The 13,298-nt window shown below is 35.8% G+C and overlaps 1 protein-coding gene across 1 annotated transcript; it reads right to left on the bottom strand.

The window, feature by feature from the left end:
* Positions 1-990: 990 nt before the first annotated feature.
* On the bottom strand, positions 991-3,393 carry LOC127130020 (zinc finger BED domain-containing protein RICESLEEPER 1-like). Its single transcript, XM_051059105.1, has 5 exons — positions 2,478-3,393; positions 2,166-2,291; positions 1,381-2,093; positions 1,116-1,200; positions 991-1,034 (listed from the first exon to the last, which is right to left on the bottom strand). The coding sequence occupies exons 1-5, from the start codon at positions 3,391-3,393 to the stop codon at positions 991-993; spliced, it is 1,884 nt and encodes a 627-aa protein (XP_050915062.1).
* Positions 3,394-13,298: the final 9,905 nt, after the last annotated feature.

The raw sequence follows: 13,298 nt of genomic DNA on the forward strand, positions 1-13,298 counted from the left end.
ATAATTAATGAGAATGGTCTTGACAATACACTTCAATTTTATTGCAACTGAATCAAAATTTTAGACTCTCATTCAACAAAAGCTTCAACGCACACATATTATGTAATGAGTAAATAAATAATAAATTTGTTAAGATCCTATTAGAATGACTAAGTTATTCTACTAAAATTAAGATCTTATTAGAAAGCATTCCCTAAATTTTTTGACACAATTGTACTGATGTATCATAATTTCCAAGCTGAATTAAAAGAAAATAAATGGATGTAAAGGTTTACAAGTAGCTGACATACTAATAAATACTCTCATACATCATGAAGCAAAGTAATGCATATTGTTGCCATAACTGAGATAAGACTTTTATCACTACTCTCTCATTAAATTTCAACGGAGCAAAATAATGCATATTGTTGCCATCAATGAGATAAGTACATGGTTTTTAGGACAACTTATAAATTTCAAACACAATATAAAACAAGTTGAATACACTTACAGATTAGTGGATCTTGCTCTATGGTTCTTTGACTGCTACTGTTTTCATGCTCCATATACCCAAATAAACACATCAGTGTCACACAACAATAGTTCAAATTGTTGAGCATTAGGTCAAGAATGTTTGGAGAAGCTTTTGACGGGAAATTCATCTCAGCAAATTCCAACAATAGCGTATGTTGCTTCTCATTTACCAAGATGTTGCAAAATGTATATATTAATCCTGGATATATAGCGTATCGTCATAGTTTTACCAAACTGTTCCTGCATGGCCTCAAAATGTTCTATTGACACAATTAGTAATACTTCATCTAACTAATGGACAACCGACCATGACATTACCAACTTCAGTTCAGAATTAATTAGTATTAAATCCAACTACTAAAACCACTAATGATAATTAACACAATAATATATTGTTTGATGCATACCAAAATTTGACTAGCTTGAATATCTTCAAAATCCACAAGACAAAATATATATTGTTTGGCCATTGAGTAGTCACAAAATATATGTCACATATGACTTCAAAAAACATAGTTGAACTGAAAAATTAAACAAGAAAAATATTAAGCTTTAAAAAGGAATAAAGTAATAAGTAAATCAAATTAATAAAGTAAATATACCTCCATATTTTTCAAGCACAACCAGAAGGTTGTGGCTGAGACGGTAAAGATCTTCTTCTTGCTGCAGAAGAAATTTCTTCAAATTCTGAAATAATGAAATAAACATTTTTTAGAAAGATATAACAATTATGAAATAAAGATATAACATTTTTAGAAATAATTTTACCTGCTATAATATCTTCAGAAAGCTCAAAATCTTTATGAGGTTCAAGTCTTTGAAATAGGTAAAAGATGGCTTTAACCAATTCTGGGTGCAAATTAATGCCTCTGCCATTTCAGGTTTTAGGGAGCTCATATAAGTTTCTAAGACTCTCCCTCTCATACTGAAGGCACTTTCTGATGCAACCGTAGACACTGGTGTGGCAAAAATATCTTTAGCTATTGTAGATAAAATAGGATATTGTGTTGAATTGTGTTTCCACCACACAAGAAGGTCACATTTAGGATCCCTTTTGACACACTTACTAGAGTAAAAACCCTCAAGCTCATTTTGTTGATCAATCAATTCTTGTTCCTCTAAATATTGCTCAAAAGCATCGGCTCTAGCCATTAGTGAAGGACGGCCAGCTATTGTTTCATCATTGGAAACATTGTTTTCACCGCTACCAAGAGGTTGTCTATTATGATTTTGGTCATAAGCTTGCTTATACCAATCATACAATTTTTGTAAGCTCTCTTTTATAGATTTGATCAACCCGATAGCAAACACAGATCCAACTCCATACATATCCTTAAAAGTCCACTCAATATAACTCAACTTGTATCTTGGATCCAAAATAGTTCCAAAATAAATCAACTTGTTCATCTTAGTAGCACACCACCAATATCTATTATACTTTTCCATCATGTTCCCACCCACACTTGCAAAAACACCATTCAAGTTCATAGTAGCTTGCTTCAGCTCACAATAGATCGCAGACACTTGGTGAAAAGCACTATGCAAACTCACACTTTGAGCGGTGGAAAAAACATTAGTTGCTTCATAGAATAACTTTTAAAAAGAGATCAAAGCTCTAACAATGTCCCAATCATCACTACTATGAGGACTACCTTTTCCAAAGAACTCCCTATAGCCCGACTCTTCATACTCAAGCTTATCAAAAGCAGCTTGAAACTTCTCTGCAGCCTCAAGCATCAAATATGTCGCGTTCCAACGAGTTGAAACATCGAGACATACTAGTTTTTTTACAAGTTATTCCAACATATTCAATGCATTCTTTAAACTTGGCTGCCCTATGAGGGGAGGACTTGCCAAATCTAACAGCATCCCTAACACTAGTAATAGACAAATGCTTATCTTTCAAGCCCTCATTTATAACCAAGTTCAATATGTGAGCAGCACAACTCACCTCATATGAAAACATTTTTCATCCCCCATCATCCCATTCATAGTTGATATTTTTTTATGCAAATATGCTACGGCTACATCATTTGAAGTTGCATTATCAACAGTTATGGTAGACACAATAATAATTCCCCAATCCCTTAACACCTCTTCAATCTTCCTACCTACCGTGTCACCCTTGTGGTTTGGAATAACTGTGAAGCTTATAATTCTCTTTTGATAGTTCCATTCGTTATCCACGAAGTGTGCCGTAAGGGTTAAGTAGTTTTGATTTTGGATAGAAGTCCAACAATCAGTAGTAAGTGTTACTCTATTAGAGTCAGACTTAAAGAAGGCTTTTAGTTTTTGTTTCTCATCCAAGTGTAGCTGAAAACAGTCTCTAGCTACTGTACGCCTAGATGGGAGAGTAAATTGGGGCTGCATTACTTTAGAATAGTACTTAAAACCTTCCCCCTCAACTGCATTAAATAGTTGTGCATCTAGAACCACAAAAATTGACAAAGCTTTTCTACAAGCTTGCTTGTCAAATTTGGAGCTAACATGACCCAAACTATATCCTTCTACGGAGGGGTATGTAAGAATAGTTTGGGTGGGATAAGTGGTTCTAGGCTTCTTTGCACATTTTAAAATGTGATGGTTCATATTGGTGGTGCCATGAGTCCTAGGGTCACATAGGTATTTTTTGTGGCAGTTTTTACAAGCTGAAGTGGGTGTATCAACTAAGTCATATGGTAATCTAATAAAGTGCTCCCAACAAGCAAATGATTGCCTAGAACCACTTGCACTAACTTTCCTCTTCTTTGTAGGTTGGGTATTAACTAATTCCGGTCCAACAACTTCAGTTGTTGCTGTTGCACCAACTTCATTCATGACATATTGAGTAGGTATAGTTTGATTAGGCTGACCTATCACTGAAAAATGTGATGGTTCCATAATCAACAAACCATAACAAGACAATATAAAAATAAAAGAACTGGCTTGATCCTTTCCAATAATAACTTGAGCTCTCTTGCTAGTTCTTCAACATGCCTTCCTCTCTCACCTAACCTGCAATTCAAAACCAATTTCAAAATTTCTCAGCATAAGGTAACAACTCATAAAACATACCCAAATCAAAACTACAATATCAGGCTTAATTAATAAATATAAATGTTGATTAACATGGTAGAAGTTAAATCATTAGAGCCAATCTACCATTTAGCTTGAGCCAATCTACAATAATTTATATGTATCCATTTACAGGTACAATATGGTACATTAATATGGAAGATAATTATCCACACTCACTAGATTTTAACAGTTTCTTTTAAGGATATAGTAACATCTAGTTTAATAGTATGGTATTGTCAAATATGGAACTGTCACCTATACAAGTTTTGTTTGATATTGTCATAAACTTTTGCCAACCATGCATTGGTAAAAAATAACAAAACACTATTTTATACAGAGCACTTTTTAGGGTGTGTAAAGGAAAATATTTCAAAGGTTTAAAGGCTTAAAATTTATCACGATCATAAATATTTGTCATGATTAAATTACACTTAAATAAATTTTTTAATTATTTTATTACGGTAAATTGAGTTTATTATCAAACCAAAATAATTAAACATAATACTAAGTGATATTAGATCTATATCAGATAAATATAATAGACTCTAATCAACCATTAGATTTTTAATTATTTTTTGACAAACCATCTTAATCATCCTAACATAGAGATTTATATGAATCAGATTAAAAAGAATACATCAATATTTCTATTGATGGACTATGCTAACACATGTCACCAATAGAATACCATAATTGTTCTAAGCATCAGTAATTGAGTTTACCTTGTTTTATAACCAATCATTAATAATTCGTTATTAATTCATTAATAATTCATTTATTCTAGGCAACAAGTTCAAGTGGCAGATCCTAACAGTTCCGATAAAAATGAAATTCTACAACATCAAATGGATTTCAATTTAACCCATATGTGTCAAGAGGGAATATTTCATTTTAACAGAATATATATCCCTTCCACCATTATCTTTAATAATCTCATGGAACATAACTTTGTTAAACCAAAATCAGATGCTTGAGAACTCAATGAAAAGATGATGTCAAGCTCTTCAAGAAATGGGAAACAATAAACTACCACTACCATATGGCTATCATGAAGAGAAAGACAATGCTTAATCAAAACAAAATCGTCAATTTTACACATGTAAAGGCATACCTGTCATACCCTAAATTTTACCCTGAGAGTTTTTCACTCGCATCAGCATAACATAATCTATCTGTTTTGTTGCATATTTAATCAGTTAAAAGCATTCATTAGGATTTAGGTGAAAAGTCAGGGGTTCTGGCATTTTATCTAATCTTTATGATATTCATTCATTCATCTGTTGATTGAGAGGTCAAAAGATTTGAGTTCTCAAATCTCAGTGCATCATTCATTTAGTTGCATCTTGTTTTAGAGATTCAGAGGGTGACAATCAAGAGTATTATCGTCATCTGGATCTTTGTAGAGTTTTGTTTGTGTTTAAGAATCAAGAGCAAATGATCTAGGAGCGATTCGTTTACGTATGATTGTCTGTTCATATTTATCCAGTCAGCAATTCATTTCATTTACAAGACATTTGCATTTTATACTTGTCATAATATGCATTTTTTTTCATAGAATATTTAAAATATCGATCGGAATAATTTTTTCGGATATACAGACAGACTGATCGAATCGTTTCTCAACTATATGTCGGATTAACGGGCAAACAAATTCAAAATTTGAGCTTGAAGATGTCAGTTTTCTTAACCTACGGTTCACATAGTTTAACCTGGTGTGCTCGTTTTATTTTTTCGACTACTTTTTCGGACGCATTTTAATCAGTCTGATCCTTTTAACCGATCAATTTTTATTTCAAAATTTGATCGAAACCTGTATGTTTCCGAAAATTTTATTTCGCGTTTATCATTTTAATGCATTTGATTTATTTATTTATTTATTTGAAAAAATTTTATGCCCGATTTTTATTCATTTTTGATCCTTTTATTTTTGTTTTTTAATCAAAATTATCGTTAGAATTGAAGAGAATTATTTATATTGTGAGTTTTGATTTATTTTATTTGCTTTTTTAATTTAATTAGTTAAAAATATTGTTATAGTTTAAAGGATAACAAAAAGAACCAAAAAAATTTTTGTTAATGGTTAGAGCATACACGTGACTAAAGGCATTGCAATTATGAGAAAAAACTCAAATCTATCACATGATGAAAGACCCGCGGCTCACTTTGATTGGAAGCCACCTACAAAGATCAAAAGATCCCTTTCCTCACAAAGTTGGTGACTATAGGACCACTCTCTTTCATCATCACTCTCTGCTATATACTATCCCTCTCACTTCAAAAGAAAGGGGATATCACCATCGATCACTATCATCATCATTTTCTCTACCTCACTTTTTTCTCTCTAAGGAAAAAACTTTCAACCACCTTAACATAACATAAACTCAACAAACTCCAAAAAAAACTCTTCCTCACCTCACTCTCTGTTACTGAACTAAATAAGAAAAAATACCTTAACAAAAACTATTATTCCATCTCACATAACTCCACCTCCTTCCTTAATCATAAAACCTACACCATCTCTATTAAAACACCACAACTCCATCACCATCTTATACAATCATACACTATTTCTATCTCATTTTTCACTTGATGATATCCAACACTAACTACCACAAAATGCTCAACCTTCATACATGCACCACCGTGTAACTTCGTTCACGACTCGCCACCTCTTCATGTGTTTACCACCGTGCAACAACAACCGACACCGTAAAACTCCTTCGAACCGCCATAGAAAAAATTCGTTGGAAAGGTTAACGCATGAGGAAGAAATAGAGGAATTTTTCTTTTGATTTGTTCTTCTCCTTGCCACTTGTCACCGTTTGGTTAGTGACTTTTTGTTTTATTATTATAATTTTTTTTAAAAAAAAATCTCCCAAAATCTTTCCCTCTATACTTATCATGCAAACTGCCACTCTCATTTATTTTCTTCTTTTTGTTAATTATTTATTATGCTTATACTTATTATTATTATTATTATTATTATTATTATTATTATTATTATATATTATATATTATATATTATTATTATTATATATTATTATTGTTATTATTATTAATATATATATTATTAATATTGTTATTATTATGAGTATTATTATTATAATTATTTATTAACTATAACTAATATTATTCATTACTATTACTATAAGTTTGATTTTACTAACTGTCACGGTCATTACTATTATTATCATCAGATAGTACTATTTATTGGTTATCATATTTGATTAATATGTACGTTATGGTTACTACATATCATTATTATTATTATCTATTATTCTAGTTATTTTATTTATTTATTTATTTATTTTTGGATTATTAGTTGTTTATTTATTTATTTTGTTTTTTTGTTTTGTTTTTATTTATTTATATTTATTTATTGATTATTTATTTTTATTTATCGTTAAAAAGAAATTTTGACTTAATTGTCCAATCGATTTTGTACAGATGCATAGCAATTTTAAAGTTAAAAATTCAATTTAACTTCAGAAATTGCATACAAGTATAGAGTTTATTGATCGGCCTCAGATAGGGTGATTCTTATATGAATCTCCTTACAATTACTTAACACAGCGCTACATTTTTCCTTTTCAATTTAACTTTTGATTTTATTTCGAGTCCCTTGGCTTTCTCTTGGGCCTTCTTACAACGAGATTCTTTTATTTCTCAACTGTCTTTCAAAGCTTATATGATTTAATTATTGTGTTGTATCCCCATTCAACAAACTGTATCCCCAGTCCCAAAAATGTGTAATAAATTTACCGCTTTCATTTACTTTTATGTACCAGTTGATTGTTAATAAACGATTAAAATCAACCCTTTCAGAAAAGAACAAAAAAACAAACACTCGATCCAACGTCGAGTCTTTTATCCTAAATCAAATCCAAATTGATTGCAAAGTCGAGCACCACCCCCGCCACATCCAAATTACTTTCATAAGTCAACTTGAGACACTTGATCCAACGTCAAGTCGTCCCCCTATTTTTAAAAAATTTTCACAATAAAAATGGAAGAAATTGATTAAGTTTAGACTTTCTCTGTTTCGAATGTTAGGATACTGCTGTAGAGCTCAATGTCCAAACATTCGTCTTCCATATTAACATACAGTAATTACTAAAATTAGGTCATTTCTCTTATAGAAGAAAAAGATTGATTGGGTATCGACCTTCTCTTTCCCGATTATTTGGACACTGCTGTAGAGCTCTCTGTCTGATTAATCGTCTTCCGTTAATAAACTTTGACCTAATTTGCCACATATTTTCATAAACAAACTTTTGGATGAAAAGAGAGTGATTAGGCTTAGGCCTCTTCCTTTTCAAGCATCTGAGTACTGCAGTAGAGCTCCCTGCTTGGATGCTTGTCTCCGCTTAAAATCAACTCAAACTCATCAAACTTGTTTTCCGCCCTTGTGCAACTCCGAAAACATTTTCAGAAAAGAGTATGCAATATCCATTTTGATGCGAAACAAACAAAGACTTCAGCCTCCAAGAGTGAGCAGCAAGTAAAGGTTTAATCGCTCAAATGTGATCCAAGTATCACTCTCTTTAAAAGCAATCCATCAAGTAGTTCTCTTTGGGTAGAACTACGTATGCCTTGAGTTCTTCATAGCACCTGGAGATACGTAGGAGCAGGATTGCGAAATCTTGTCAGGCACATTAATATTAAAAAACCTTAAGTCCTCCCTTTCTTTCTTTCTCTTTTCTCACTCTATAAGTAGAAGTTCGCAAACGATATCACATTAACACTCTAACACGAAACTAACTAAATGGGTCCCATCGAGTACGATGGATGTGAGGGGTGCTAATACCTTCCCCTTGCATAACCGACTCCCGAACCCGATTTGGTTGCGATGACCATTTCTTTTTGTTTTTCATGGGTTTTATCGATATTTTCCCTTTCCCTCTTTGGGAATAAATAAAGTTCGGTGGCGACTCTGTTTTGTTTATATTTCGAGCGTTCCTTACGCTTGGGTATTTTTCGCGCCGCGACAGCTGGCGACTCTGCTGGGGAGTTCAGTTCTTCTAAGCGAGTCAACCCTAATTTAGTTTGTTTTGTGTTTGAGTTTTTGCTTTTATCTGTTTGCTTGCTTCTTATTTATTTTATCTATATATGCCTTTATTATCTGTATTTCCAATTACTGTATTATTGATATATGGTATCATTGGAACTTTCTGGACTATTGGCATTTGTGTGAGGAAAAGCTTTATACCCGAGCTATGAGAAAAACGTAAGTTAGGATGGTGGTTGTGTAGTATTGACCTGCGAGACATCGGACTCGTTAGGTTGATGCGAGAACCCCACTCATATGAGATCCCTTGAAAGTATTACTGTCTTACGATTAGTCGTTTTGGCGGTGATACTTTCAACCTCGATCTATGATTCTGAGGACCTTTTGTAGAACCCTGAACCTATGGCTTTTTAGGACCGATGGTTGTGTAGTGTTAACCTATGAGACTTAGGACTCGTTGGGTTAATACGAAGACCTCACCTAGAATAGATCCTTTTTAAGATATTATTGTCTTACGATTAGTCGTTCTGACGATAATATTCTTGAATTGGGTCCATGACTCTAGGAACCTTTTAAACCCTAGAGCCTACTTGTTTGGTTTTCCTATTCCCAGAATCTTTCCTCCATGAAGTAATTAATCAGAATGTTCCAATGATCACCTACCCAACTGTACATACATAAACATAAAACATTTCATAATCATAACACATATGACATGTGCATATTTTCAAGGGACCTAAAGACTCGTTTGATTTCAGGCATTCAGAAGACATGGGTAGCAATCAAAAAAGTACTTATTCATTCAAGTTCAGGAATCCAAAGCTAGGATTGATTAAGGGGTTGATCTCAGATGTGAAAAAAATCAGAAGGAACAACTTTTGTGTTGAGTATGGTGACCTGTTGACTATCATGAACACCGAGGTGGATGCTTGGGCCATTTTCACTTTGGCACAATTCTATGATCCTCCCTTGCGGTGTTTCACATTCCAGGACTTCCAGTTGGCGCCAACATTGGAAGAGTTCTCACATATAGCAAACATTGGTATCAAGGATGAAGTCCCTTACACCGGTCTAGGGGAATTTCCTACACATCAACAAATAGGTTCATCTATACATCTAGATAAAGCGGAAGTGAAGGCTAATCTTGGACCAAAAGGAGGCACTTCAGGATTCACTTTGAAGTTCTTAGTGGGAAAAGCTTCAGATTTCAAAAGTAAAGAAGATTGGGTCGCTTTCAATGCTGTGTTAGCCTTGATACTCTATGGGATTGTCTTGTTCCCGAACATTGATGACTTCGTGGACATGACCGCTATACGCATTTTCTTGCTCAAGAATCCCATTCCCACCTTGCTTGCAGATGTTTATCACTCTATCCATTGGAGAAATGAGAAGAAGGGGGGGATGATCCAGTGTTGCGCTCCTTTACTGTATAAATGGTTCTTATCTCACTTACCAAGCGAAGGGCCTTTTATTCAGAACAAGGATAACCTCAAGTGGTCTCAAAAAATCATGTCTCTCACTGCCAATGACATCACCTGGTACTCTCGTGTTTATGATGATGTGGACATAATCGTCAAATGTGGCAACTTCCATAATGTGCCACTCATAGGAACTCGAGGTTGCATCAATTACAATCCTGAGCTTGCTATGCGGCAACTTGGGTTTCCTATGAATGACAAACCAGAAGACAAGTTGTTAGAAGGTTTCTTGCTAGGAGAAGGAGTGAAGGACTTTGATCTGGTGAAGAGGATAGGTCGTGCCTGTACTAAAGTTCGTAGAGAAGGAAAAAGGGAGCGTGGAAAGAAGAATTGTATAGCTAGAGGGCCATATACAAGTTGGGTCCAAGCCAGAGCTTCTCAAGACAAACTACCATACCCTTATGAGCCTCCAATGCATACAAATCCTCCAGAACCTACTCACGTCACTATGGAGGAAGCTAAAGAGCTCAAAGTTGTCATCCAAAGTTTGGAAAAAGAGAATGAAGAGATACGGTTGAACCTTCTCCGGATTACTGAAGAAAGGGATAATCATAAGTGGGAGCTTGGGCGGAAGAAAACACAACTTCAAGCAAATGTGGAAAGGACTGATAAGGAGGAATATAAGAGAAAAAGAGTCAAACAGGGGTTAGATCAGGCTGAGAGCTGCTTGAATACCGTCAAAAGCCAACTGAAACAGGCTGAGAGGGATTGTCGTGAGAAAGAGAAATGGTGGAAGCTCGCCACAAAACAAAAAAAGGAGATAAGAGAGACGCTTGAGGCTGAGATAGCCAACCTCAATGTTTCACTCTTTGAATCAAAAGAAAGGGAAGAACGAGAACGCCGCAGTAAAGAGAGTGTTATGGCTGCTACTCAAGTTACACCTGAAATGTGGAATGGAAAGTGCCAGGAGGCTGAAAATGCTAATGAGTGGGAACGATACTGGAGAGGCCGACATGACTCTTTGCTACAAGAAGGTGAAGATTGGATGAACGCAAGGGAAAATGTGAATGCTAGCTTGGCAGCCTGCGAGGAAACCATCCAGTTTTTACATGAACAAAGAAATGAGTATCGAGACAAGTTTGCCAGTTTGATAGACTTCTGTAATGGCATGGCTACGAATGTGCCTTTGATGCTAAGATGTGCTTTGGAAGACATAGACAATGACAATATCCCTCGTTCAGTGACTGAATTTATTTATCTTTGTGAAGACATGATAAAAAGGTTCAAAGGAGAGTTAGAAGATCTCAACAAACAGAAGCCTGCAGTTTGACCTTTTTTTTATGTTGTACTTTCCTTTATGTTTGAAAGAATATTTTGTACTCAATCCTTGTACTCTGTTTTGAATTGAATGAATGAAGGATTTTGAGTTTCTTTTGTACAAAAAAGTTTGGTTCCATTCTTGTTTTATTCCCCGTGATCTCTTTGAATGCTTGCTAAGTTACAAGGAATCTAACACGGTTCCCTGAAAATAAAATTAAATATAAGCATTAAAAAAAAACATTTTTATAGCCACGTGCATCAAAGCATGCATCATGCATTTCATTTCTCAAAATAAAAATTCATTTCATTTTTCCTCGTCTCCAGTAGTTCAAGCTGATTCCTCAACGTGCATACGCTACCCGCTCCAACACGAGAAGAATCATGGATGTAGTTCGAGAAGAACAAGCTGCCTTCAGAGAGGAGATGGACTCTGTCAAAAGCAAGATTGAGCAGATCTTTGAGGCTATACAAGCTCTGGCTAGAAGGGAAGAAGAGGCTCGTGTTGCCGCTGCTGCAAGGAACGATGCTCTAGTTCAAGGGGCTGCTCTTCAGTCAGGACCTTCAGTTCCTATTCCAAATCCCGTTGTCTACGGTCTTCCTCCAGGTTTTGTTCCACCGTCTGAAAGAACTCATGTTCCTCCACCTGCACATACTTCTGGAGTGGCTGACGGAGTCGCTGTGCAAGGACCTCCGATAGTCAATCAAGTAGTCATGCCCCGTACTGATGAAGAGCTCCAGGACGAGTTTGAAATGCAGAATTACAATGGAGCTACTCCAGTGGTCATCCCTACTGCTGCCCAAGATTCTGAGGCTATCTTGATGTGTCGTGCTCTGGCCGAAAAGCTAAGAATCTTGGAAGGACATAACTCAACCCGGTTGAGTGCCTTGGAGATGTGTCTGGTCCCAGACGTGGTGATTCCTCCAAAATTCAAAGCGCCTGAATTTGAAAAATACAAAGGACTCACATGTCCTAACATACATTTGAAAATGTATTGCAGAAAAATGGCTGCCTATGCCAGAGATGATAAGCTCATGATCCATTGCTTTCAGGACAGTCTAACTGGGGCATCTTTGGACTGGTACATGCAGTTGGAATGTAGCAACATCCACACTTGGGATGAGTTGGCTGAAGCATTCGCAAAGCAATACAAATATAATACTGACATGGCACCAAACCGTACTCAGCTTCAGAGTATGGCCCAGAAAGACAATGAATCTTTTAAAGAATACGCACAACGCTGGAGAGAATTGGCTGCAAGGGTGCACCCGCCGCTGGTTGATCGTGAATTGATTGACATTTTTATGGGAACCTTGCAGGGCCAATATTATGAAAGATTGATCAGTAGTGTGTCCACAGGATTTTCTGACATGGTGATCGTGGGAGAAAGAGTAGAAGAAGGACTGAAGAGTGGTAAAATCCAGGGAGGTTCCAGCAGTCAACCAATCTTGAAGAAGCCTTTCAACGGATTCAAGAGGAAGGAGGGTGAGACTAGTGCCATTTCTTCTCAGAGGAGGGTACCACCCAGGGCTCCTGCTCCCCTGCCTTATTATCAGTACCCTTACGTAGCGGCTGCTCAATATCCAACCATGCCTTACCGTCCAATTTCTCCTGTTCCTATTCCAGCTCCGGTACCTCACTATCAAGCTCCACAACCTCAATTCCAGGCTCCTCCACCTCAACATCAACAGAATAATCAACCACGTCCAGTTCAGCAGCAACGACCAAATCAACAGAGGCCATATCAACAGTACAATAATGTGAATACCACTCCTATCCCAATGACTTACACTCAATTGCTACCGTATCTGATTCAGAATGGGACTGTCGTGCCAAGGGCATTACCTCCAATGCCGAAGCCGCATAAGCCTTGGTATGATGAGAATGCTAGATGTGCCTTTCATGCTAATTCAGAGGGTCATACAACAGAGAATTGCAAGGTGTTCAAACTCCGGGTTCAAGAGTTGATAGATCAGAAAATATT

The sequence above is a fragment of the Lathyrus oleraceus genome, chromosome 3 (genome assembly GCF_024323335.1).
Source record: "Lathyrus oleraceus cultivar Zhongwan6 chromosome 3, CAAS_Psat_ZW6_1.0, whole genome shotgun sequence".
Lineage (NCBI taxonomy): Eukaryota > Viridiplantae > Streptophyta > Magnoliopsida > Fabales > Fabaceae > Lathyrus > Lathyrus oleraceus.

What these genes read in the sequence shown, in the direction of transcription:
- LOC127130020 (XM_051059105.1), bottom strand. Translation starts at nt 3,393, where the DNA reads ATGGAACCATCACATTTTTCAGTGATAGGTCAGCCTAATCAAACTATA. An exon ending in GATGATGGGGGATGAAAAAT is followed by an intron (nt 2,292 to 2,477) that starts GTTTTCATATGA and finishes TAAAAAAACTAG; the next exon opens with TATGTCTCGATGTTTCAACT. An exon ending in TGTGCTTGAAAAATATGGAG is followed by an intron (nt 1,035 to 1,115) that starts GTATATTTACTT and finishes TTAATTTTTCAG; the next exon opens with TTCAACTATGTTTTTTGAAG.